General features: G+C 46.4%; 2 protein-coding genes across 4 annotated transcripts in view; one reads left to right on the top strand and one right to left on the bottom strand.

The window, feature by feature from the left end:
* Positions 1 to 20,246, bottom strand: part of METTL25B (methyltransferase like 25B) — a 60,649-nt gene extending 40,403 nt beyond the window's left edge. Inside the window, exons 1-7 of the mRNA XM_069949770.1 lie at positions 20,182 to 20,246; positions 19,084 to 19,265; positions 11,909 to 12,005; positions 8,873 to 8,994; positions 7,597 to 7,810; positions 6,054 to 6,116; positions 2,216 to 2,359 (exon numbers count right to left, since the gene is read on the bottom strand). Of these exons, the coding sequence (XP_069805871.1) occupies positions 2,216 to 2,359; positions 6,054 to 6,116; positions 7,597 to 7,810; positions 8,873 to 8,994; positions 11,909 to 12,005; positions 19,084 to 19,184 (741 nt within the window). The 5' untranslated portion in view covers positions 19,185 to 19,265; positions 20,182 to 20,246. The remainder of the gene's footprint in view (positions 1 to 2,215; positions 2,360 to 6,053; positions 6,117 to 7,596; positions 7,811 to 8,872; positions 8,995 to 11,908; positions 12,006 to 19,083; positions 19,266 to 20,181) is intronic.
* Positions 20,240 to 25,546, top strand: ISG20L2 (interferon stimulated exonuclease gene 20 like 2). 3 transcript variants are annotated; one of them, XM_069949771.1, is made up of 4 exons: positions 20,240 to 20,346; positions 22,393 to 23,233; positions 24,417 to 24,617; positions 25,345 to 25,546. In XM_069949771.1, the coding sequence occupies exons 2-4, from the start codon at positions 22,499 to 22,501 to the stop codon at positions 25,456 to 25,458; spliced, it is 1,050 nt and encodes a 349-aa protein (XP_069805872.1). In that variant the 5' UTR covers positions 20,240 to 20,346; positions 22,393 to 22,498; the 3' UTR covers positions 25,459 to 25,546. The 3 variants fall into 3 exon arrangements, with proteins under 3 accessions (XP_069805872.1, XP_069805874.1, XP_069805873.1); XM_069949773.1 differs by lacking the exon at positions 20,240 to 20,346 and adding an exon at positions 20,544 to 20,612; XM_069949772.1 differs by lacking the exon at positions 20,240 to 20,346 and adding an exon at positions 21,065 to 21,133.
* The last annotated feature ends 213 nt before the right edge of the window (positions 25,547 to 25,759 follow it).

Here is a 25,759-nt window from a genome sequence, read left to right as displayed (position 1 = left end):
AATCAATAACTATAAGGAGTAAGAGCCCTATTACAGGGAGCAATAATCTGCCAATGACAGCAATCTGTAAAGTATTCCCAGACCACTTCAGGTTAAGGTGGGTGGCGTTTACTTGCAGTGAGAGGAAAATTTCTACTATGGACTCGCAGCATTAAATCCACTGCGATTGTGATATGTGTGAAGCCTCTCTTAAGAAACATTGGCATAGGGTTTCTACATATCTGTATTAGAATGGCAGCCCGGTGCGTCAATTCATCCCCCTCAAATTCAAATGTTCTGGGGTAGAGATGAGCGAATCTGGAGCATGCGCGAGTAGATCCAAACCCGAACTTTCGGTATTTGATTAGCGGTGGCTGCTGAACTTGGATAAAGCCCTAAGGCTATGTGGAAATCATAGATATAGTCATTGGCTGTATCCATGTTTCCCAGACAACCTTATCCAAGCTTTATCCAAGTTCTGCAGCCCCCGCTAATCAAATACCGAAAGTTCGGGTTCGGATCAACTCGAACCCTAGCCCGGTTCGCTCATCTCTATTCTGGGGCAGTTTCTTCCGTGCATTGCTACATATAATAGCGATATGTGGCCGGTGGCGGCTGACAATTCAACAAACAGTTTACATCATCTCTCCGCGTTCCTGGTCTTCTCCTGCGCCCTGCTTCCTCCCCGATCCCGCTCGCTGCAGCTTCAGAGCGGCCCGTCATAGATGAGAGGCCGGTCAGCCAAACTGCATCCACCGCCCCCCCCCCCCCCCCCCCCGCTAGCTGCTGGTGCGTTGAATAGCGGCGGCAGCGAGTGGGGAACGAGGAGCAAACAAGCGCTGAGAGCGGCCGTTTGCTCCTCTAAACGACCCGTGAAATAGGGGCTTAAGATATTACATCTACCAATTACTGATAGGGGCTAGAGATGATGGAGTAGCGCTGAGGTTCAGGTTCGTACGAACTCGAACCATTGGTACTTGACTCCTGCTGCACTCCTGTTCCGTGGTAATAGGCTGTATTTCTGTTTTCCAGGCAGGACTCGGGCTGTCTCCACCTTCCCCACGGAACAGGAAGGCAGCAGGAGTCAAATACCAATGGTTCTAGTTCGTACAAACCTGAACACCAGCGCTGTTCCATCATCTCTAATAGGGGCAAGCGTAGCCAAGCACCCACTTTCATGACACTTTTTTTTAATAATTGCTGAAGTTTATCCTGAGTGTAATCTATCCCTTCCAGTACTTATCAGCTGCTGTATATCCTACAGGAAGTGGTGTATTCTCTCCAGTCAGACACAGTGCTCTCTGCTGCCACCTCTGTCCATGTCAGGAACTGTCCAGAGCAGTAGCAAATGCCCATAGAAAACCTCTCCTGCTTTGCAGGCTGGAAAGAATGCACCACTTCCTGAAAAAAAAAATCACTGTAGTACCCCTTTAATCCTGGCCTCCTACCAAATCCCTTAAAAATCTCCATAACGGGTTGATAGATTGGTCAGAAAGTCAGATGTATACAGCAGCATATCATCAGTATATAAGGATACCCTTTCCAACAAATACCAGATTATTAAAGGGGTTGGCCATTTTATAGTAAAATAGGTAAGTACAAAGTATTAGTAAGTGTACTGCCTGTATATACTGACAGCAGCTCCCTGTGTACCTCATAGAGCCAAAATCTGACTCCCCTCCTCCAGACTGGGCTGCCCTGCTCTGTTTTGTTTCTGTCCATAAAATGGCTGACATGGAGGAGCATGTGACCAAGCCCCGCCTCCTGTGTCCTCCATAGACATATACAGGCTCAGTGGTGGACACTGGGGGCCGGGGCCTGGTCACATGCTCCTCCATGTCAGCAATCTTATGGACCAAAACACGACAGAGCAGGGGAGTCTGATTTTAGCTCTATGAGGTACACAGGAAGCTGCTGTCAGTATATACAGTGAGTACAGTTACTAATACTGTACACTGAGCAATTTTACTATAAAGTGGCCAACCCCTTTGAATTCTGCTATTAAATCCAGGCCATGTGCATGAACTAGATGTTAAAAAAAAACAAACAGAACCTTCAGGCCCAAGATTATGAGATCTCCGGCCTATGAGAAAACTACCAGCCCCTGCAACCCGAGACATGGGATAAACGTGATGCACATACACTATACCGCCCCTATGCACCACAAAAGAAGGGTGAAGATGACAATGTAACAGCTCAGGGTGAACACATTCTTTTCCTTCTGGAATGAAGTTACCTTTGTCGGTCTCATTCGCTTCTTCTTCAGCATGTAGATTAGATCATGGTCAAACTTGGTGGCCATGCTGACCAGGTTGTGGTCGGCTTCTACTGCTGTGACATTGAGTCCTTGACTGAAGGATAAGACCCTGGATAGGTGACCCTAGAAAGACAGTACAGCGGTCAAACCTCCCCATGATCAGCTAGGCATAATTAGCGTGAAGAGGAGAGGCAGTGATTTCTCGGCGGCAGGACCAGCAAGGGGTGGAGGGTGGGTTGTCCCCAGTCTCCCGGCTGAAAGAGTCCCTTTAAAAGCGTTGTTCACCCCAAATGTATTTCTTTCAAATCAACTGGTGCCAGAAATTTGTAACTTACTTATCAGCTGCTGTATGTCCTGCAGGAAGTTGTGTATTTTCTCCAGTCTGACAAAGTGCTCTCTGCTGCCACCTCTGTCCATGTCAGGAACTGTCCAGAGTAGCAGCAAATCCCTATAAAAAACCTCTCCTGCTCTCCAGACTGAAAAGAATATCACTTCCTGTAGGACATAAAGCAGCTGGTAAGTACTGAAAGACTGGAGATTTTTTTAATAGAAGTAAGTTATAAATCTCTGGCACTTTCTGGCATCAGTTGCTGTGAAAGAATTTTTTTTTGAGTGAACAACCCCTTTAACCCTTTGAGGACCAGGCCCAAAATGACCCAGTGGACCGCGCAAATTTTGATCTTAGTGTTTTCGTTTTTCCCTCCTCCCCTTCTAAGAGCTCCAGCACTCTCAGTTTTCTATCTACAAGCCATGTAAGTGCTTGTTTTTTACAGGAATAGTTGTACTGTGTAATGGCGTCTTTCATTTTACCATAACATGTATGATGGAATCCAAATATATTATTTATGAAGATATATAAATAGGTGAAATCGTAAAAAAGAATGCAATATGGTAACGTTTGGGGGGTTCCTGTGTCTACGTAATGCACTATATGGTAACAGCGACATGATACCATTACTCTATAGGTCAGTCCGAACACAACCATATGCAGGTTACACAGATTCTCTAATGTTATACATTTTTTTATGAAATCCTTTTTTTTGGCAATTAAATATTAATAAAATGGGCCTATTGTGACGCTTATAACGGTTTTATTTTTTCACCTACGGGGCTGTATGGGGTGTCATTTTTTCCGCCATGATCTCTAGTTTTTAATAATACCATATTTGTGAAGATCGGACGTTTTGATCACTTTTTATTAATTTTTTTAAATACATAATGTAACATAAAATCGGTAATCCGTGCACTTTTTTCCCTCTTTTCGTGTACGCCGTTCACCGATCACAATGACGCTTGTTATATTTTAATAGATCGGACAATTACGCACGCTACGGTATATTATATGTTTATCTATTTATTTATTTTTATATGTTTTATTTATATAATGGGAAAGGGGGGTGATTTAGACTTTTATTGGGGGAGGGGTTTTGGGGTAGTGTGTTAGTGATTTTAACTTTTTTTTTTTTTTTTTTTTTTTTTACACTTTTGAAGTCCCTTTGGGGGACTTTTACATACACTACTCTGATTTTTACACTGATCATTGCTATGCCATAGGCACAGCATTGATCAGTGTTATCGGCGATCTGCTCATTGAGCCTGCCTGTGCAGGCTTAGTGCAGCAGATCGCCGATCGGACCGCACGGAGGCAGGTGAGAGACCTCCGGCGGTCCGTTTCAACGATCAGGACCCCCGCAGTCACACTGCGGGGGTCCCGATCGGTGACAGGGGACTCCCCCTGTCACTTACACTTAAACGCCGCGGTCGCGCCGCGATCGCGGCGTTTAAGGGGTTAATGACACACGGCAGCGCGATCGCTGCAGCGTGTCATTACCGGTGAGGTCCCGGCTGCTGTTTGCAACCGGCCCCCACCTGCTATGAAGCGCGCTCCGCTCCGGAGCGCGCTTCATAGCGGGAGAAACACCCAGGACGTAAGGTTATGTCATGGGTCGTCTGGGGACAGACTTCCATGACGTAACCCTACGTCCAGGGTCGTCTAGGGGTTAAGATTGATACTAGGTTTTGTGTACCCCTCTGCCCATGGCTTGTCCTGTGCCAGACTGTTTTACTGGTGCTGAAACGGACCCTGTACAGTCGCTCAAACAACCCAAAGACTTTTTCATTCGGCTTCTAATTTAACCTTATGTATGCCACTCTATTCCAATTCATACGTACAGCTCACATTTATATTCACACCGTTCTTCAGCAATTAAGAGGCTTTCTGTGTCCTATATCCTCCATATACTCACATGTTCACAATTTTTTTTTTTCTTTTATATCAACTGTTGCAAGAAAGTGCCCTGGATACAGGGTCCAGGTGTGTAACTTACTTTTATTAAAAAATCTCCAGTCTTTCAGTACTTATCAGCTGCTGTATGTCCTACAGGAAATGGTGTATTTTTCAACTCTGGAATGCAGTAAAGGTTTTCTATGGGGAAAATTCACCTGGGCTCAGCGATGCAGTGCTTCAATAAACTTGCTTTATTTGGTGATCCAAAGAACAACGGAGACATGTAGTGCGCTCTCTCAGACCCACGCCAACGCGTTTCCGGTACGTCACGTACCCTTAATCATGGCTGAAGGGTAACCATGCAGGTGTGTATAAATAGGTAACCTGGCCTACGCTCCGAAGCGTGATGGCGTCAGGTCTTTACATGAACCAACACCTCTTAATAAACAATGGTATAGCTAAAACCCAATCGTACATACAGGTTTGCTGTGTGTCAGTAATATGTTAAGTCACAACAAGATATTTATCATTTAAGTTGCAATAAATACTAAAGACAACATGCAAGATACACTTTAGTAATATAGCAGACGTTCTCTACGAAGATTTAGGCCATTGGGGGCAGTAGTGTTTAAATGGAAAATCCATCTTGCGGTTGGAATGGTGTCCCACATCGTATAAGTGCTCTACAACACGGGTTTTAAATTTTTGTGTTGTGCAACCAACATACATGAGGTTGCATATAGTGCACAATATGATGTAGACTATGTTGGTACTATTACAATTTAGAAAGCAACCAACCCGGAATTCCTTACCTGAACTGCTAGTGAAGGATTTGCTAGGTAAGGCTACAGTGCAGGTGCGGCAAGGATGTTGCCCGCATCTGTAAAAGCCTTTGCAGTTTAGCCATGTGGAAGATCGTTTACATTTAGGGCTAGAGGGGGAGAGAACGTCCCTTAAAGTAGAGGCTCTTCTAGATACCACCCGACAGCCGGACTGTAAAATTTGGTCCAATAGTGGATCACCCCGCAGTATGTGTACATGTTTAAATATGATTTCCCTAATCTGTCTAAATTGTGGGCTATATTTGGTTACAAGTGTGGGGACATGATTGACCTGTGGTTTATCTTTTTTGGTGAGCAATGCTCGTCTATCTCTGTTGGTTAATTTATGGGTCGCACAATCTAACATCCAATGTGGATAACCCCTGGGGGTTTGCTGCTGCTCTGGACAGTTCCTGACATGGACATAGGTGGCAGCAGAGAGCACTGTGTCACACTGGTGAGAATACACCACTTCCTGCAGGAGATATGGCCGTTCTTGTCATAAAAAATGTGTGTGAACATAGCAGTAATCCACAAGGGGCCTGCAATGATTTTATCTGTACATTGGTTTGTTTGCACTTATTATTTCTATGTCACAATTCAGATCTATTCTAATCCGCTTTAATAAATGTTTGTGTGTTGCTATGTCTTCCTGGTTCACAAATATCATTGTCAATATATAGGGGGTTTGGAGGACTAAGTATTGTGCTTTGTATATTTGTCCATTTGCCCTTGAAGCAACCAATAATTACACCACATATAACCGTACCTGACCACTGCCGATATCCACCACATGGTCGTACCCCGTGATGTCACTCAGCTTCTTCACTAACTATGAAACAGAAAAAAAAAAAACGTGAACTGCCATTATTATGTGATGGAGTTTTACAATTTATATACATGACAATGACACACGGTTCAGGCACTTGCTATGTCCTTCCCTTCTGACAGGGATGGGGAACCTTCGGCCCTCCAGCTGTTGCAAAACTACAATTCCCATCATGCCAGGACAGCCAAAGCTTTAGCTGTCCAGGCATGATGGGAATTGTAGTTTTGCAACAGCTGGAGGGCCGAAGGTTCCCTATCCCTGCCTTATGATTACATGGCATATTACATGGCCCGATGACTTGGTGTAAGCGAGCGCCAATCTAGCATACACATACAGCTCCATAATCGTGCAGCAAGGGCTGTATGGTTGTCTTTATTACATGGAGTGATGATCTGCTGGATCGGCCTGATTTGGCAGAGTATTGCTCCGTGTCATAAGCCCCTTACACTGCCGCTCTGCTTGTTCCATTTACTTTGCAGTCAGAAAGAACTAAATAAGAGTAGAAAACGGAAATTCACTAAAAGTTTCTTTTATATGAAATAGTGATTAATCAAATTAATAAAATTAATTTGTCCTTAACTTGCAAATCAATCTGATTGGCGCTCTGACCTGCAGGGGGAGCAGTGGTGCTCAGGGCCCGGGTGGTATGGTTACCCACAGCTGCACGCTGCAGTTCAAAAGCACCCCCTGCTGAATCCAGCACTGCCACGTACAGACCCAGGAGATCCTAGCTGCCACCTACCCCCAGGAGATCCCAGCTGCTGCGTACAGACCCAGGAGATCCCAGCTGCCACCTACCCCCAGGAGATCTCAGCTGCCACCTACCCCCAGGAGATCTCAGCTGCCACGTCAACACCCAGAAGATCCCAGCTGCCACCTACCCCCAGGAGATCTCAGCTGCCACGTCAACACCCAGGAGATCCCAGCTGCCACCTACCCCCAGGAGATCTCAGCTGCCACGTCAACACCCAGGAGATCCCAGCTGCCACTAACACACCCAGGAGATCCCAGCTGCCACCTACACCAAAGAGATCTCAGCTGCTACCTGCCCCCAGGAGATCCCAGCTGCCACTAACACACCCAGGAGATCTCAGCTGCCACCTACCCCCAGGAGATCTCAGCTGCCATCTACCTCCAGGAGATCCCCGCTGTTGGCCACACCCGGGACATGCCTGCTGCCACCCGCACCCAGCAGGTTCCTGTTGCCCACACTTAGCAGATCCTCTAGGAGCAGCAGATCACCGGAGAGCTGTGCCACCCTGTAGCTACAACTCCTACTCCCACTACAACTACTACTACAAGGACCTATGTGGCCCCCTCAGTGAACCCTCCCATTAGGGCGTATAACAGTTCTGACCTTGCCTAGGCCATTGTGTTGGTGATCCCTTTGCCAAACCACAAAAAATGTTAAAGAGCAGCAGCTGATACTGTATGAATGATGATGGAAGCTAGTGTGTACCCAGTTACCCGTGCAATTGTTTACCTTTCCCAGCCGTCGGATTTCATGCTGCTTTTTAGGCTTCACGTGTTTCCGGAATAGAGGGTCCAGTAAGGAGCTCTGGCAATGGTTTGTCTGGAACTCAGCTGGTCTCTTCTTATCTGCACTACCAATGTCGTAGCGCGGTACTCGCTGAAAAGCCAAGGACTGGGCCGAGACCCTCAAAGCCAAGAGACTAAGCGGCCACACTGACCTGTAACTGGACAGAAAATGGGCAACCTGACTGACTGCGCCTCATTGTCTATATATGTGTATAATGTAGAGAGAAGACTGAACAGGATACACAAATGCAGACAAACACTGAAACTATTCAGCCAGCTGCATAACAAGGGTATGGTAAGAGCTTATACTTAACATTTAGTGGAGACACAGAAGAGCAGGCACTTGTTGCTGTTTGTATCCGATAGGGTCTGCATTAGCCTCTGCTACATAGAGCCTACAATCCTTGGGCCACCTCAGCTCCTGGACAGTGAGTAGCCGCAGCTGTCGTCTGATAATGCCTACACCACTCTAATGTCTGATATGTGTCAATAAAAAGCATATGACTTCAATGTCTTCATATATTATCAGTGTCTACTGTTGCATAATAAACTGTAGCACAAAACACCTCCTGCCTCATAGGCCCTGATGAAGTCACCAACATGACTGACCGAAACTCGTTGGGCATCAGGTGATTGATATACTTTACATGTCCCGGTATGATGGGATCAACTTGTTAGCTGCTGTCTGACTAGTCCTGACTGTATAAGGGACAGGGCCGGGACACTAGCAGATGTATGGTTGACAAATACCGACCTGAACAGACCTACAGGACTGGAGGCGTACTTACCGTTTACCTTGTTAGTATACTAGCCTGCATGTATTCCGTATTGTGCATTTTGAAGCAATGGCTCAGATTTTGGATAGACCGACATGGGTCCGGACTGGACATTAACCATTGAGACATCCTGTAAGGACAGTACTGCACATCTTGTCGCTTTGGTTCCCTGACTTAGTTTGGAGACATCTAGTAAAGCTGTACTATGAAGTTGCCATGAGAAAAAAAAAAAAAAATCCATCTACGTTTCTTCCTTACAGGCCGCTGCACTTATCTGTGGCTATGGAAGACACTGCTCTGGCTACTGTTTGGCTAAGCGGCCTTTGACCTCATGTCAGATCAAGAATACTGGCAGGGGTGAGAGGATAGTAGACATTTTTTTTTTTGGTTCACAGAAATAGCAAAACAAACATCCTTGTATCCAAAATGGCCGTATTCACCCACTTTGTATTCCTCGTGTTACCAATAGAGAGGAGTTGATCGGCCAGTTCCGGAGCAGTCAGGTCTGACAACACTAACCTCCAGGACTCAGGCAGCGTCTCCCACAGGTTGTCAGTGAAAAATTCCTAAGAAAAAAAATATATATTTTTGAGGAGCCATTTAAAAAATTACATAAAAAAATATAGAAAATAAAAAATCCCTATGACTTTTTCACAGATTTTGTGCCGTCATACAGCAGCACGGGCCTCATTCTCTCAGGAGTCTGTATCCATTTACAAGAAGGCATCTGCTGCTGGAATCATCACCTGACTCCTATGGACCCCGGTGTAGTTGTGTACAGTCTGGGGGGAGACCGGATATACATTTCTCCCTATGGAAAATGTTTGTTGTTTCCAGGCACCGACCCTGCATTACAGCTGTCAGTCTGAACAGTCTTCCTTTTCATTGTACTTGTAAGGAGATACTAATTACATAAATTTAAGGACAAATCCCACTGTGGTATTATGTCTCTCTGGTATGTATGGTGATGCATTCTCAAGACTAACCACTAGGGGTCATCATAGTATTCCATACATGATTTCACTCCATATCATCCTGTAGTGGTTTCTGGAGATACTGGAGGATACTGAGTAATAACACTTACTGAGTACTATGAGGACCCCTAGTGGTGTGTCTTTAGAATGCAAGTAAGTTTGAATTTGTAACCAACAACCTATAAATGTCAAACATCAAACCATTCTCTACCATCTAAATACTTCATATACATGTCATAATATTACGATTAAACAGTCAGATGATACACATTATAATATAAGAACATCACTACTATTACATACAGTCTGCCAAGTATATTACCGCGCAGGTGATACTCAATATACAGTGGTGCTCAAAGTTTACATACCCTGGCAGAATTCTAGCTTTCTTGGCCCTTTTTTTTAAGAGAATATGAATGATAACGTAACCCCCCTCCACACACACACTCATGGTAAGTGGTCGGGTGACGCCATTTATTGCAAAACTATTGTGTTTTCTTATTAAATCATAATGACAACCAAAAACATCCAAATAACTGACCAAAAGTTTACATCCCCCTGTTCTTAATACTGTGTATTGCCCCCTCTAACATCAATGACAGCCTGAAGGCTGTTGTGGTAGTTGTGGATGATGCTCTGTATTTTCTCAGATGGTAAAGCTGACCATTCTACTTGGCAAACAGCCTCCAGTTCTTGTATACTCCTGGGCTGTCTTGTATGAACTGTGCGCTGAGATTTCCCCAGAGTGGCTGAATGATATTAAGGTCAGGAGACTGAGATGGCCACTCCAGAACCTTCACTTTGTTCTGCTGTAGCCAATGACAGGTCGAATTGGCCTTGTGTTTTGGATTGTTGTCATGCTGGAACATCCAGGTACGTCCCATGTGCATCTTCCAGTTTTTGTTGCATTCATTTTTCCTCCAGCTTTGACTAAGTTTCCTGAGCCTTTGTAGCTCACACATCCCCAAAACATCTGTGATCCATCTCCGTGCTTTATCAAAACAAAGTGAAGGTTCTGGAGTGGACATCTCAGTCTTCTGACCTGAATATCATTGATCCACTCTAGGGAAATCTCAAGCGCACAGTTCATGCAAGACAGCCCAGGAATTTACAGGAACTGGAGGCTGTTTGCCAAGTAGAATGGGCAGCTTTACCATCAGAGAAAATACAGAGCCTCATCCACAACTACCACAAAGGCCTTCAGGCTGTCATTGATGTTAGAGGGGGCAATACATGGTATTAGGAAAAGGGGGATGTAAACTTTTGATCAGGGTCATTTGGATGTTTTTGGTTGTCATTATGATCTAATAAGAGAAAACACAGTAGTGTGACAATAAATGGCGTCACCCGACCACTAACCATGAGAGGGGAAACAAATGTTTTATTATCATTCATATTCTCTGAAAAAAGGCCCAAGAAAGCAAACATTCTGCCGGGGTATGTAAACTTTTGAGCCCAACTATAATGTAACTATATTACCATTACATACAGTCCCCCAGTACATTACCCCCAGGTGATACTATAATGTAAGAATATTACCATTACATACAGTCCCCAGTACAGTACATTACCCCCCAGGTGATACTATAATGTAAGAATATTACCATTACATACAGTCCCCCAGTACGTTACCCCCAGGTGATATTATAATGTAAGAATATTACCATTACATACAGTCCCCAGTACAGTACATTACCCCCCAGGTGATACTATAATGTAAGAATATTACCATTACATACAGTCCCCCAGTACATTACCCCCAGGTGATATTATAATGTAAGAATATTACCATTACATACAGTCCCCAGTACATTACCCCCAGGTGATACTCACTATAATGTAAGAATATTACCATTACATACAGTCCCCAGTACATTACCCCCAGGTGATATTATAATGTAAGAATATTACCATTGCATACAGTCCCCCAGGTGATACTATAATGTAAGAATATTACCATTACATACAGTCCCCCAGTACATTACCCCCAGGTGATACTCACTATAATGTAAGAATATTACCATTACATACAGTTCCCAGTACATTACCCCCAGGTGATATTATAATGTAAGAATATTACCATTGCATACAGTCCCCCAGTACATTACCCCCCAGGTGATACTATAATGTAAGAATATTACCATTACATACAGTCCCCCAGTACATTACCCCCAGGTGATACTCACTATAATGTAAGAATATTACCATTACATACAGTCCCCCAGTACATTACCCCCAGGTGATACTCACTATAATGTAAGAATATTACCATTACATACAGTCCCCCAGTACATTACCCCCAGGTGATACTCACTATAATGTAAGAATATTACCATTACATACAGTCCCCCAGTACATTACCCCCAGGTGATACTCACTATAATGTAAGAATATTACCATTACATACAGTCCCCCAGTACATTACCCCCAGGTGATACTCACTATAATGTAAGAATATTACCATTACATACAGTCCCCCAGTACATTACCCCCAGGTGATACTCACTATAATGTAAGAATCGGTGATGTAGCCGTATAGAGAGAGGATACGTGTTATCTCGGTGGCATGACGCCTGTTCTGCTCCAGGGACCTTACAGACATGCTGGACAGACAACACAATGACAATTAGTGAGGAAGAACTACAACACCCAGCAGTATCTCAGCAAATAATATGTGATACAGTCTGTTCAGCTGATATAGCTATTATGTGTAATACTGTCTGCTGAGCCACTATATACAGGTCTATAATGTCAGATAATGTCTGTATAGTTGCAAGCATCATTGTGTGCTGTGGGGAGTTGTGATGCGGGCATGCATGGATGCGCCTGCATCAGAACTCTGCAGCCCTAAAGATCATCCGGTCGGGATGGTCTTTTCAGAGACCGGCCGTTCTGTGACCCGGCCAGGTTTCAGAACGGCCGGTTTCATACATACTATGAACATGGCCTTATTCTGTGTACCGAGTCAATGTATACAGTCCTATCATGTGTGATACAGTCTGCTGAGCTGAGTATCTAAGTCTATCATATGTGGTACTGAGTATCTAAGTCTATCATGTCTGCTGAGCACCTGAGAGTCTTGAAATGTATAGGCTTTTTTTGATACGGAAACCATGAAACAGGCAGAAAGCGCAGTGTGAATCTGCTGTATAAATGAGGGTTTTTCATGTGAAGAAAAATAAACCCCAAAAACATAGCAGATGTGAACGCAGCCCTTTAAAATAAGGTTTTTAAGGGAACTAATCAGCTGATCTGGTTCCCAGCTGCACACTATAGATGTACTGTGCCGCTCGCGGAGCATACCGGCTGCACATTATAGATGTACTGTGCCGCTCGCGGAGCATACCGGCTGCACATTATAGATGTACTGTGCCGCTCGCGGAGCATACCAGCTATGGCCGCAGAGGTCACTGTACATGGGAGAAAAAGGAGCTCTATTCCGACAGCAGAGGGGTGGCACCTGGTCATCCGAGGGGGAGGGGGCGGAGCCGCTGGTGACTAGTCACGGCTCTCTGCCTGTCAGCGCACAGTGCGGGGATGAATGACAGGCAAAGAGACCGGTTACTGGCCCCCCCCAGGTGGTCTCGGGGGGCTGCACAGTAGATAATCTATAATGAGCAGCTGGGAACCCTATCAGCAGAATCATACTGATTGATTCCATTACAGGGGTTTGTTCACCAGAAAAATTCTTTTTGAAATCAACTGGTGCCAGAAAGTTATAAAGTCTTTCAGTACTTATCAGCTGCTATACAGTGAGTCCAAGAAGTATTTGATCCCTTGCTGATTTTCTTTGTTTGCCCACTAATAAAGACACTATCCTTCAGCACTTTTAATGGTAGATATATTCTAACATGGAGAGACAGAATATCAAGAAAAAACTCCAGAATATAATTTTAAAGAATATATTTTAATTAATTTGTATTTCAATGAGGAAAATAAGTATTTGATCCCTCTTGCCAAACACACTCAATACTTAGTGGCAAAGCCTTCGTTTGCAAGCACAGCGGTGAGAGGTTTGTTGTAGTTAACCACAAGTTTAGCGCACACACCAGGGGGAATTTTGGCCCACTCTTCTTTGCAGATTCTCTCTAAATCATGAAGGTTGGTGGGCTGTCGCTTGGCAACTCTGACCTTCAGCTCCCTCCATAGATTTTCCATCGGATTGAGGTCTGGCGACTGGCTGGGCCACTCCATGACCTTAATGTGATTTTTCTTGAGCCAATCCTTTGTTGCCTTTGCTGTATGTTTAGGGTCGTTATTATGTTGGAAGACCCAACCACGGCCCATTTTCAGAACCCTGGCAGAGGGGAGGAGGTTGTCCCTCAGGATTGTGCGGTACATGGCTCCATCCATCTTCCCAGTGATGCGGTGAAGTAGCCATGTACCCTTGGCAGAGAAACACCCCCAAAACATTATGCTTCCACCTCCATGCTTGACGGTGGGCACAGTGTTCTTGGGGTCATAGGCAGCATTTTTCTTCCTCCACACATGGCGGGTGGAGTTGAGGCCAAAAAGTTCAATTTTGGTCTCATCTGACCACAAAACCTTCTCCCAATAACTTGGTTCATCTTTCAAATGATCATTGGCATACTTGAGGCGCGCCTCCACATGTGCTCTCTTCAGCAGGGGTACCTTTCGGGCACTGCAGGATGTGAATTCATTGTTGTGCAAAGTGTTGCCAATTGTTTCCTTGCAAACTGTGGTCCCAGCTGCCTTCAGGTCATTTGCTAACTCCTGCCAAGTGGTTGCAGGACGATTTCTGACTGTTCTCAGCATCATTGCCACCCCACGAGGCGAAATCTTCTTTGGAGCACCGGGCCGAGGTCTGTTGATTGTCATGTTATACTCTTTAAACTTTCTGATAATTGTACCAATAGTTGTTACTTTCACATCCAACACCTTACTAATCTCTTTGGAGCCCATTCCAGCTCTGTGAAGGTCAACAATTCTGACTCTGAGGTCCTGTGACAGCTCTTTGGTTTTACCCATGTTGGAGACTTGAAATCTGTGTGATCTGTCTGATTCTGTGGACAGTTGTTTTTCACACAAGTGATTAGTGAGAACAGGTGACTTCAGGTCAGGTAACAAGTTGATTGGGAGTGTAACTGGTCTGTAAAAGCCAGAACTGCAAATGAATACTAAGGGATCAAATACTTATTTAACTCCATGAAATACAAATCAATTAATATATATTCCTTAGATTTTCTGGATTTTCTATTTAATATTCTGTCTTTCCATGTAAGAATACATCTACCATTAAAAGTAAAGAATGATCATGTCTTTATTAGTGGGCAAACAAAGAAAATCAGCAAGGGATCAAATACTTCTTGGACTCACTGTATGTCCTGCAGGAAGTGGTGTATTCTCTCCAGTCTGACACAGTGCTCTCTGCTGCCACCTCTGTCCATGTCAGGAACTGTCCAGAGCAGTAGCAAATCCCCATAGAAATACTCTCCTGCTCTCCACACTGGAAAGAATACACTGCTTCCTGCAGGACATACAGCAGCTGATAAGTTGGGCACTTTTCAATATTCCTGGGGAGGGGGTGGATGGAAACCCTCCAGCGCTGACACCCACACTATGCCACTCTCTGGAGGACCTGATCCATCACAGTATTTAAAAGGGATCCACGGGGGGTGTCCCCCGTCCTCTCTGCTATGAATAGAGCTGCAGGTACAGCACGTGACCCGCGGCTCATTTCATTCCTATGGAGCGATGGAAGAAGCACTGTACGCTACTCTCTCAGGCACCTCCATAGCAAAGAATACAGCCGCGGGTCACATGCTGTACCCACGGCTCTTTTCATAACAGAGAAGCCGGGGGCCCGATACGGAGATCAGAGGGGGGCTTGGAGGTCGGACCCCTGCAATCTCTTACTCTTCCCCTATCCTGTGGGTAGGGGAAAGGTTGATTTTACCCAAACAACCTCTTTAACTTCCTCACACAGAATTTTCTGAATCCCATTCTCTCTCAGGACCGGTCCGGTCTCCTAAAGATGCAGTGACTTTTTTTTTTTTTTTTGTATTTGGTTCAGCTTGTAGCAGTGAATAAAGTGACACCAGTGATCGGTGGATAATAAAGTCTTGATAGTGATTTTGTTTTGAGCACTTTTTTTTTTTTTGGGGGGGGGGGGGGGGGGGGGGGGGGACAAACAGCAACTATGTGATGTCAGCGAGTGTTATGTGTGATGGTACAGGACGACTCCTGACATCAGATCGCATGTCACTGCCACAATATTATATCTGTCACAAGTCACTTATGATCACCACATGACGTCTGACCTTTGCACAACCAAAGGTCACTATGTAACCTTCGTCTTAAAGGAGAAGTCTGGCAATTTATTATTATTATTTTTTTTAAGTATTGTATTGCCCCCCAAAAGTTATACAAATCCCCAATATACACTTATTACAGGAAATGCTTAGAAAGAACTTTTTTTCCAGCACTTACTACTGCATCAAGGCTTCACATCCTGGATAACATGGTGATGTCACTTCCTGGATAACATGGTGATGTCACTTCCTGGATAACATGGTGATGTCACTTCCTGGATAACATGGTGATGTCACAACCCGACTCCCAGAGCTCTGCGGGCTGTGGCTGCTGGGGAGGATGATGGCAGGGGGATGCTCAGTGTCCCTCCAGTGCCCTGTGTCCCTCAGTGTCCCCCTGCCATCATCCTCTCCAGCAGCCACAGCCGACACAGCTCTGGGAGTCGGGTCGTGACATCACCATGTTATCCAGGAAGTGAAGCCTTGATGCAGTAGTAAGTGCAGGGAAAAAAACACTTTACAAGCATTTCCCGTAATAAGTGTATGTTGGGGATTTGTATAACTTTTGGGAGACAATACAATACTTTAATAAAAAATTTTGCCGGACTTCTCCTTTAAAGGGGTTTACCAAAAATTTTCTTCAAATCAACTGCTGACAGAGATTTATATTTTTATTTACTTTAAAAAAAAAATGATTTATATTTTTATTTACTTAAAAAAAAAATGTTTTCCAGTCTTCCAGTACTTATCAGCTACTATATGTCCTGCAGAAAGTGGTGTATTCTTAACAGTCTGGTGAGCAGGAGAGGTTTTCTATGGGGATTTGCTGCTGCTCTGGACAGTTCCTGACATGGACAGAGGTGGCAGCAGAGAGCACTGTGTCAGACTGGAGAGAATACACCACTTCCTACAGGACATACAGCAGCTGATAAGTACTGGAAGACTGTAGATTTTTTAATAGAAGTAAGTTACAAATCTATGTAACTTTCTGACACCAGTTGATTTGAAAGAATCTTTTTTGTGAACTACCCCTTTAATACAAGAAAAGACCCTTCTGAGTGATGGGATTTCGCCAGTACATATAGAAATGACTTATTTCCTCAAACAGTCTGGGGGCATTTCATCCGCAGACTGGAGGGGCATTATATTTGTATTTTTGTGCTTTTTTTTAATACTTCTGTGCTGACATCACTAATTCCCTCTCTTCCTGCCCGCTGTGCCCTGAAAACCTACTCTGATAATCTCCTGCGCTGTGTGTAAATTAGGGCAGACTACTCCTTTGGGCGGCCTGGAGGTTTGGCTTGTCTAGCGCTGTAATCTCCTCTCTGGGTGTGACTACAGGGCTGTATACTTGCTGTGTCAGAGGGAGGCGGCCTGGATGCTGGTAACCGCTCCCATATCGGTATACCAGTGGACATGCACAGTATAGCTTCATCCTATCCCCGGCTGTACTGCGCATGTTAGAGGATATACAAACACAGCATCCCTCTGACACAGCAAATATCGCATAAGGGTGGGTGCACACTACGGAATGGCGACGGAAAACCAGTTGCGGATTCCGCAGGTCTCCGTCCCTGTCATAGACTCCATTCTGTGCACGGACAGATTCTGTCATGAGTTCAAAGAATTAACAGGTTCATGCTTTGAATGGACGACGGAATCCGCCTGTGCATAGAATGGAGTCTATGGGGACATACTAAAAAGCATGAAGAAAAAGAATGAACATTTCATAAGTAGCACTAAGTAGATCTATAGGGCAATCGTATGGCTGATGAGGTGCTAGCGTGTCAGCCTGCTTTTCGGAGAACTCATCAGCAAAATCCTGTTACTGGCCTGGGAGACCAGGCAACGGCTTGGAAGAGTCAGACGGTGGTGAAGGTACCCGGTTGTGAGAGGTCTGCAGACATCGTCTGAAGCAGTCTGGCCCCCAACGCAAGACCTCCCTGGTCTTCCAGTCAAGGCTAGGGGCGTGCAGCTGTAGCTAAAGGAGACCCAACAGGGCGGCAGAAGAGGAGAGGGACAGAACGTAGAAGGTGATCTTCTCTGTACTGGGACTCGCCAGTAACTGAGGAGATAGTCAGAAGTTTGGCAAGCCGGACCACAGGCAGTAGCCACTTCTGGACCAAGGATGCCGCAAGGAAGTTGCCTGCTGAGCCAGAATCCAGGAAGGCGGTGGGCTGGAATCGCTGTCCAGAAGGAGCAGAGATCGTAATTAGCAAGGACAGGCCAATTGGTGCAGGAGTTTCCCGGCTGCTGAAAACGTTGAGCACAATTCAGGTGGAAGTGGTTGGGTCTGGCACAATAGAGGCACAGGTTCCGCTCCCAACAACGAGTTCTCTCTTCTGGCATCAAGTGACCTCTATCCACCTGCAAGGGCTCCTCGGAGGCTGGCGGGGACAAAGGTCTTTTGAACACAGGTGTAAAGCGGAACATATGGCAAGGATGCACCAACACATGTTCTTGACAAACCTCCTCTTCCCTCTCGGAGAACGAACATCGATCCAAGTGGCAAGAAGATCAGGTCATTCAAGGAGAATGGGAGGTCCTGGCTGGAAAGAATGTCTTTTACCCAAATGGAAAGGCCCTTCTTGAAGGTGGTGACTGCAGCATTATCCCAGTCAAGTTTGCAGCCACCATGCGGAACTATATCGCACACTCCACAACAAAGCAGTTCTTCTTTGCCCCCGCCAGCCTCCGAGGAGCTCTTGCAGGTGGATAGGTCGCTTGATGCCAGAAGAGAGAACATGTGCCTCTATTGTGACAGACCCCACCATTGTGCTCAACGTCCTCAGCAGCCGGGAAACTCCTGCACCAAGGCCAGGTAAGAGAGGCCTCCCTAGGTGTGAATGCTTTCTTCCCACACCTGTCCTTACAGATTACGATTTCTGCTCCTTCTGGACAGCGATTACAGTCCACCGCCTACCTGGATTCTGGCTCAGCAGGCAGCTTCGTGACGCGTCCTTGGTCCAGAAGTGGCTACTGCCTGTGGTCTGGCTTGCCAAACTTCTGACTATCTCCTGGCGAGTCCCAGTACAGAGAAGATCACCTTCTACGTTCTGTCCCTCTCCTTTTCTGCTGCCCTGTTGGGTCTCCTTTAGCTACAGCTCCACGCCCCTAGCCTTGACTGCAAGATCGGGGAGGTCTTGCGTTGGGGGCAGACTGCTTCAGACGATGTCTGCAGACCTCTCACAACCGGGTACCTTCACCACCGTCTGACTCTTCCAAGCCGTTGCCTGATCTCCCAGACCAGTAACAGGGCTTTGCTGATGAGTTCTCCGAAAAGCAGGCTGACACGCTAGCACCTCATCGGCCATACGATTGCCCTATAGATCTACTTCTTAGTGCTATGCCCACTCGTGGTAGAGTGTATCCACTCTCTGTCCCGGAAACCAAAGCCATGTCTGCGTACATCAAGGAGAACCTGCAGAAGGGCTTCATCCCAAAGTCTTCCTCCTTAGCTGGAGCAGGGTTCTTCTTTGTCCAGTAAGATGGATCTCTCTGCTCCTGCATCGACTATATATTCTACTCATTCCAGGTGTACCTTGGACAGGTAAGGTATTACCAATCGCTTTCTTCTCCTTGCTCTGTGCACTACAGATACATTTAGTTCATTTCAGGTCTATCTTGCACAGGGAAAGAACTACACCTCTTTTTCTATGGAAAATGCCCCCATTTCAAAACCTATATATCCCATTCATTCCAGGTGTACCTTGCACAGGTAGGGTATCACACATCGGTATTTATGGTGTATACGCTCAGACCACTGAGCACTACAGAAAAAGGCTGTCCATTCCGGTACTTTCTATCTAATTAAACCAATTAAAACCATATTTTATGTTTCCCCATAGGAAATAATGTTCATTCTTTTTCTTCATGCTTTTAAGTATGTTCAGGTCTACGACAAGGGCGGAGACGTGCGCAGGCTACGGGCGGGTGCCAGCAGCGGAATTCGCTTCGAATTTGTATCGCTTTTCTGAAGTGTGCACGTACCCTAACAATGGAGCCACCAGCCCCCATCCCTGCAGAACATCACATAACACTACAGCCACCAGCCCTGTCTCTGCAGACCATTGCATAACAGTACAGCCAGACCCCTGTCCCTGCAGAACATCACATAACACTACAGCCACCAGCCCTGTCTCTGCAGACCATTGCATAACAGTACAGCCAGACCCCTGTCCCTGCAGAACATCACATAACACTACAGCCACCAGCCCTGTCTCTGCAGACCATTGCATAACAGTACAGCCGGACCCCTGTCCCTGCAGACTATTGGACAACAGTACAGCCAGACCCCTGCAGACTATTGTATAACAGTACAGCCAGACCCCTGTCCCTGCAGACTATTGTATAACAGTACAGCCAGACCCCTGTCCCTGCAGACTATTGTATAACAGTACAGCCAGACCCCTGTCCCTGCAGACTATTGTATAACAGTACAGCCAGACCCCTGTCCCTGCACCCCAGATCACTTTCCACTGCACAGAAACCTTTGGAGAAGCAATACCTGCTGTACCGGCCCCCGGCCCGAGCTGCACTGACAGGAGAGCCGGGAACACAGCCGCCTGACGACACTGCCGCAAACATTGGTCACATGGGCGTGACGTCACCGGAGGGCCTGCTGAGTTATGGGATCCAGCGTTTACCGTGTCCGCCCCGGCCCGTGTGTCTGGTAAGTGCCCGGCCCCCTCCTCCGCTCCTGGTGTCCCCGTATATTCACCGGCTAAATATGGGAGGGGCCTGGCCTGTCACTCCCGGGCCTCTCCCCGCAGCGCTCGCCTCTGTGAGGTAACGGCCCGGTGTGCGGCCTCCGGAGCTGTGAGGTGACGGCCCGCTGTGCGGCCTCCGGAGCTGTGAGGTAATTTCCCGGCCCGGTGTGCGGCCTCCGGAGCTGTGAGGTAACTTCCCGGCCCGGTGTGCGGCCTCCGGAGCTGTGAGGTAACTTCCCGGCCCGGTGTGCGGCCTCCGGTGCTGTGAGGGAATCACACCGTCTATAAATCTATATATTGTATGTAGTCGTCCAGTCAAACTGTAAAATAGAAGCAACCAATCACAATTCAGCTTACGCTGTGGTAAAATAAAAGCTGAGCTGTGATTGGTTGCTGTGGGATCTGAGGTGAAATTGACTGGTCTGTGAGCTGAGCTGTAATTAGCTGCTATGGGAGAGCTGAGCCGTGATTGGTTGCTGTGTGAGCTGAGCCGTGATTGGTTGCTGTGTGAGCTGAGCCGTGATTGGTTGCTGTGTGAGCTGAGCCGTGATTGGTTGCTGTGAGAGCTGAGCGGTGATTGGTTGCGGTGTGAGCTGAGCCATGATTGGTTACTGTGGAAACTTAGCTGTGATTGGCTGCTATATGAGCTAAGCCGTGATAGGTTGCTGTGTGAGCTGAGCCGTGACTGGTTGCTATGGGCAGTGTACAGCAGCTTCTCTATTACACAGTTTGGGCCTGTGTGTATCCCAGGTGCAGTGCAGTTTACATACATACATTTTTGGAGAATAAACGCTGCTTGTAGTCTATAGAAAAGGAGAATATACAGAATATATATATTATACAGGATCCACAGTTTAGAAGTTTTATCACTTGTTTGGTCTGTTTCCTGACAACCCATCAGTATATACAATATGGGGATGAGATACACCCCAAATACTGCCACAATACAGACAAATAATAATAATAAATCCTGACACCAGTCTATGAACATTTCCAGTTTTCTGCTCTGCCTTAGGGAAAGACAAGGGGGGGGGGGGGGGGGGTTGTGAAGCTGCAGGCCGGCTGTGTCAGTACAGTAGCAGGAAGATCTAAAGAGGTATGAATCCCCCCGCATCATAATGATACGTGATGCCGGCCCGCAGCTTCACGCTCCATAGCATCCGTGATCTACAGAGAGTAGGAGTGCCCCCTAACCGTCCGCATCGGTGGGCCGCACAATGGCTCGCCCAACCTAGATGGATAACACCTGCCGATGTGTGTATGAGGCCATAGAAAAGAATGGGTCCGCATTGCAGACAGAATAAATGGATGTGTGACAGGGGCCTAGGTGGTATTCACACCCATTAACATACATGTAATGGCGGCAAGTTCCAGCCTGGCCGCGGGTCTGATGACCTAAACTGACAGCTATCGGGATCATCACTTGTCAGATTTGGAGCCATAATACAGATGTGTATATGCAGCTATAATACATCCAGCTTAAAGGGGTAATTCGGTGATAATATTTTTATTTTAAATCAACTGGTGTCAGAAAGTTATATTGTAATGTATATTTGTAATTTAATTCTATTTAAAAATCTCCAGTCTTCCAGTACTTATCAGCTGCTGTATGTCCTGCAGGAAGTGGTGTATTCCTTCAAGTCTGGCACAGTCTGCTGCCACCTCTGTCCAGGTCGGGAACTGTCCAGAGCAGGAGAGGTTTTTTATGGAGATTTGCTGTGGTTAGTTCCTGACATGGACAGAGGTGGCAGCAGAGAGCACTGTGTCAGACTGGAGAGAATACACCACTTCCTGCAGGACATACAGCAGCTGATAAGTACTGGAAGACTGGAGATTTTGCAATAAAGGTAAATTACAAATCTATATAACTTTGTGAAACCAGTTGATTAGAAAGAAAAAGATTCAACCCAAGCATGTGGGTATAGATCTGTAATATTAGATATTACATCAGTATGGAATCCATTTGGATTACCTGGCCGTGTATAGGTAATACTGTCCGTGTCTTGCAGGTGATGCCGCTTATTCGCCGCTATACGCCCGGATACCACATACTGTCCGGTGAAGCAGGGACGATACGCATCAGTCAGTCCACCGCTCACGTCGGTGTGATCCATCATGGCGGACCTGCTTGTAAACCTGGATTTTTCCTCTGACCCTTCGAGGGGACAGACCGGGAAACGAAATAAGAAGCATGAGCAGTTTCTGAGGAAAAGGAAGTTCCTGGAAAAACGCGGTTACCTCAAGCAGAAGCAGCTTCCGCACAAGTTACCGAACAGGAGACCGCCACCGCCGCATCCGGGGAACACATGGGACCATAATAGTCAGAACGGACAGGTGGACAGTGAGAGAGGCGGCCATGAAAGGACGGGGAGGATATATAATAACTCATTCCACCAGCAGGGGGCACCAAACACCTCATCCCGAGCTGTAACTGTGGGCAAACCGCACCAGCCTGGCACACTGAACGTCAGTATAAACTGTGCCCCGGGTCACCCCCATCTTGCACCGCCCTCCAAGGGCCATAGTTTACCCTCAACAGATGGTGCCAAAAAACCTGCAAAGCCCTTTATACAGCAGCCTAACCTGCTCAGCGAGTACGAGAGCTGCCTCCCCCCCGTATCAGCACCCAGCCACAAAATAGTCGCCATCGACTGTGAGATGGTGGGCACAGGGCTAAAGGGGCGCAACAGCGCCCTGGCACGCTGCAGCATTGTGAATTACCAGGGGGACGTGGTGTATGACAAGTATATAAAGCCCCCCTGCCCCGTCACCGATTACAGGACCAGGTGGAGCGGGATACGGCGGGAGCATCTAGTAAATGCCGTCCCTTTCACCGTGGCTCAGAAAGAGGTGAGTGTCCTGGATAAGGTAGTCTGAAAGGGCTGCTATGGCCTCAGTACACAATTACAGTGTGTGATGGTGATCCAGCTATAAAGCAGTGGTCAGCGCCGTTCATACATGTGTGGCCATGTCTGGTACTGCAGCGAGTCTTGTTGAATAAGAGTGGGCTGTAGTACTAGATGGATGAGCAATCAAACTGTGTAACCAACAGAAGGACACCCTCATAGTGCTGAAAGATAGGAGACTTGTAAGGATAGCTCCTTACTCTTTAGGAAAAGAAATACCTAGTCCTAATGTAAATCTATGGGGCCATCTTGTGTCATGGCACACTCTCTGCTTGGTCTAGTGATCGGCGGAGGACCGGGCGCTCAAGAGATGCTCTCACCAAGTCATTCACATCACAGTTTGGCCCTTGTCGGGGTCGCTCAGATACTTCCTAACATCAACCTCAAGTCACTTGGTCCCTAATATATTCCTCCTCTGAATGTCAGTCACAAGTGGTTTAAAGGGGTACTCTGGCAAAAATCTTTCTTTCAAATCAACTGGTTTCAGAAAATTATATAGATTTGTAATTTACTTCTATTTAAAAATCTCCAGACTTCCAGTACTTATCAGCTGCTGGATGTCCTGCAGGAAGTGGTGCATTCTCTCCAGTCTGACACAGTGCTCTCTGCTGCCACCTCTGTCCATGTCAGGAACTGTCCAGAGCAGTAGCAAATTCTTATAGAAAACCTCTCCTGCTCTGAGCATAGGCAGCAGCAGAGAGTGCTGTGTCAGACTGGAAAGAATACACCACTTCCTGCAGGACGTACAGCAGCTGATAAGTACTGGAAGACTGGAAATTTTAAGTAGTAGTAAATTACAAATCTATATAACTTTCTGACACCAGTTGATTTGAAAGAAAAAGATTTCTGCCAGAATACCCCTTTAAACTTTATTGGGGAACGGTGTCTATTTTTATTATACATGTGATATCCAGATTCTGCCAGCAGAGGGCATCTGACCTCCATACAAGTTACGTTAATTTCCCATTGGACAAATACATGAGAGATGGTCTCAGGGTTGTGTCTGGTTGTTATTTTTCCGTTGTCCCATGATGCTTTGTGCAGCCATTTATACAGCTGCTACTGACATCAGTAATGTATCTGGTGATAATTTTTAGTTATTTAGACCCTTCTTCTCAATCCTACAGATCCAAAAACTGCTCCATGGTAAGATTGTCATCGGCCACGCCATACAAAACGACTACAAGGCTCTTGGCTACTTCCACCCTAAGGAGATGACGCGAGACACATCCAAGATTCCCTTGCTGAACCAAAGGGCTGGCATCCCGGCTAACCAGACCGCGTCCCTGAAGACTCTCTCCAAACATGTTCTGCACAAGGAGATCCAGGTACTGGCCCAGCAGCCATCTATCCTGATGGCCAATGTACATGTATATGTCCAAGCACACAGGTCTGATGCACCTGGCTCCGCTGTCCTATCCATGGCGAGCTTACCAGGGCATCAGCTGCCATGTCAGCACAGTGACGCCACAGCAGAAGCGGGTTACACAGCTGCCATGTCAGCACAGTGACGCCACAGCACAAGCGGGTTACACAGCTGCCATGTCAGCACAGTGACGCCACAGCACAAACGGGTTACACAGCTGCCATGTCAGCACAGTGACGCCGCAGCAGAAGCGGGTTACACAGCTGCCATGTGAGCACAGTGATGCCACAGCACAAGCGGGTTACACAGCTGCCATGTCAGCACAGTGATGCCACAGCACAAGCGGGTTACACAGCTGCCATGTCAGCACAGTGATGCCACAGCACAAGCGGGTTACACAGCTGCCATGTCAGCACAGTGACGCCACAGCACAAGCGGGTTACACAGCTGCCATGTCAGCACAGTGACGCCACAGCACAAGCGGGTTACACGGCCAGAATCAGAGCCAATGATAGTGCCTGTATGGAGCAGGATTAGCTCTCCAGCCTGTAACTAATCACCACCGTGATTTCTATGTACACCTTGTAGCACAAGGGGCTTATGATTTGGGGGAGATAGATTACATCCATTTATCTACAGCTGCCCATAGGTTGTGTATTGGTCATACCATATATTTTGTCTTCTTTTAGATGGGAAGGAGCGGCCATTCCTCTGTAGAAGATGCCAAGGCCACAATGGAGCTGTATCGAGCCGTGGAAGCGGATTACGAGAAGGAGCTGGCATCGGGCAAAGTCCAACCATGACCTGACATTCCCCTTTCCCCCAAGTTTTATCAGGTGTTTTATACAATGTCACGGTTTATGGGAATAAAATCCTGCCATCTGTCCTCTGTGTCCTGTATGGGATGAGATCTGTGGGAATAAGCTCCACAACCAAAGGCCGCCCGGGCATGCTGGGATTTGTAGTTTTAAAGTGTCACTGTCGTTTAAATTTGTTTTGCAGAAATCAATAGTACAGGCGATTATAAGAAACTTTGTAATTGGGTGTATTAGCCGAAAAATGCATGTTTATAATGAAAAATAGTCCGTTCACTGAGAGCTGCAG

Source organism: Dendropsophus ebraccatus, chromosome 13, assembly GCF_027789765.1.
Source record: "Dendropsophus ebraccatus isolate aDenEbr1 chromosome 13, aDenEbr1.pat, whole genome shotgun sequence".
Classification (NCBI taxonomy): Eukaryota; Metazoa; Chordata; class Amphibia; order Anura; family Hylidae; genus Dendropsophus; species Dendropsophus ebraccatus.
The sequence above is the reverse complement of the archived record's forward strand: the minus strand, read 5'-3'. Positions and strand labels throughout refer to the sequence as shown.

Coding starts and splice junctions, on each gene's coding strand:
- ISG20L2 (XM_069949771.1), top strand. CDS start 22,499: ATGGCGGACCTGCTTGTAAACCTGGATTTTTCCTCTGACCCTTCGAGG. Junction 23,234..24,416: donor TCACCGTGGCTCAGAAAGAG/GTGAGTGTCCTG, acceptor TCAATCCTACAG/ATCCAAAAACTGCTCCATGG. Junction 24,618..25,344: donor TTCTGCACAAGGAGATCCAG/GTACTGGCCCAG, acceptor GTCTTCTTTTAG/ATGGGAAGGAGCGGCCATTC.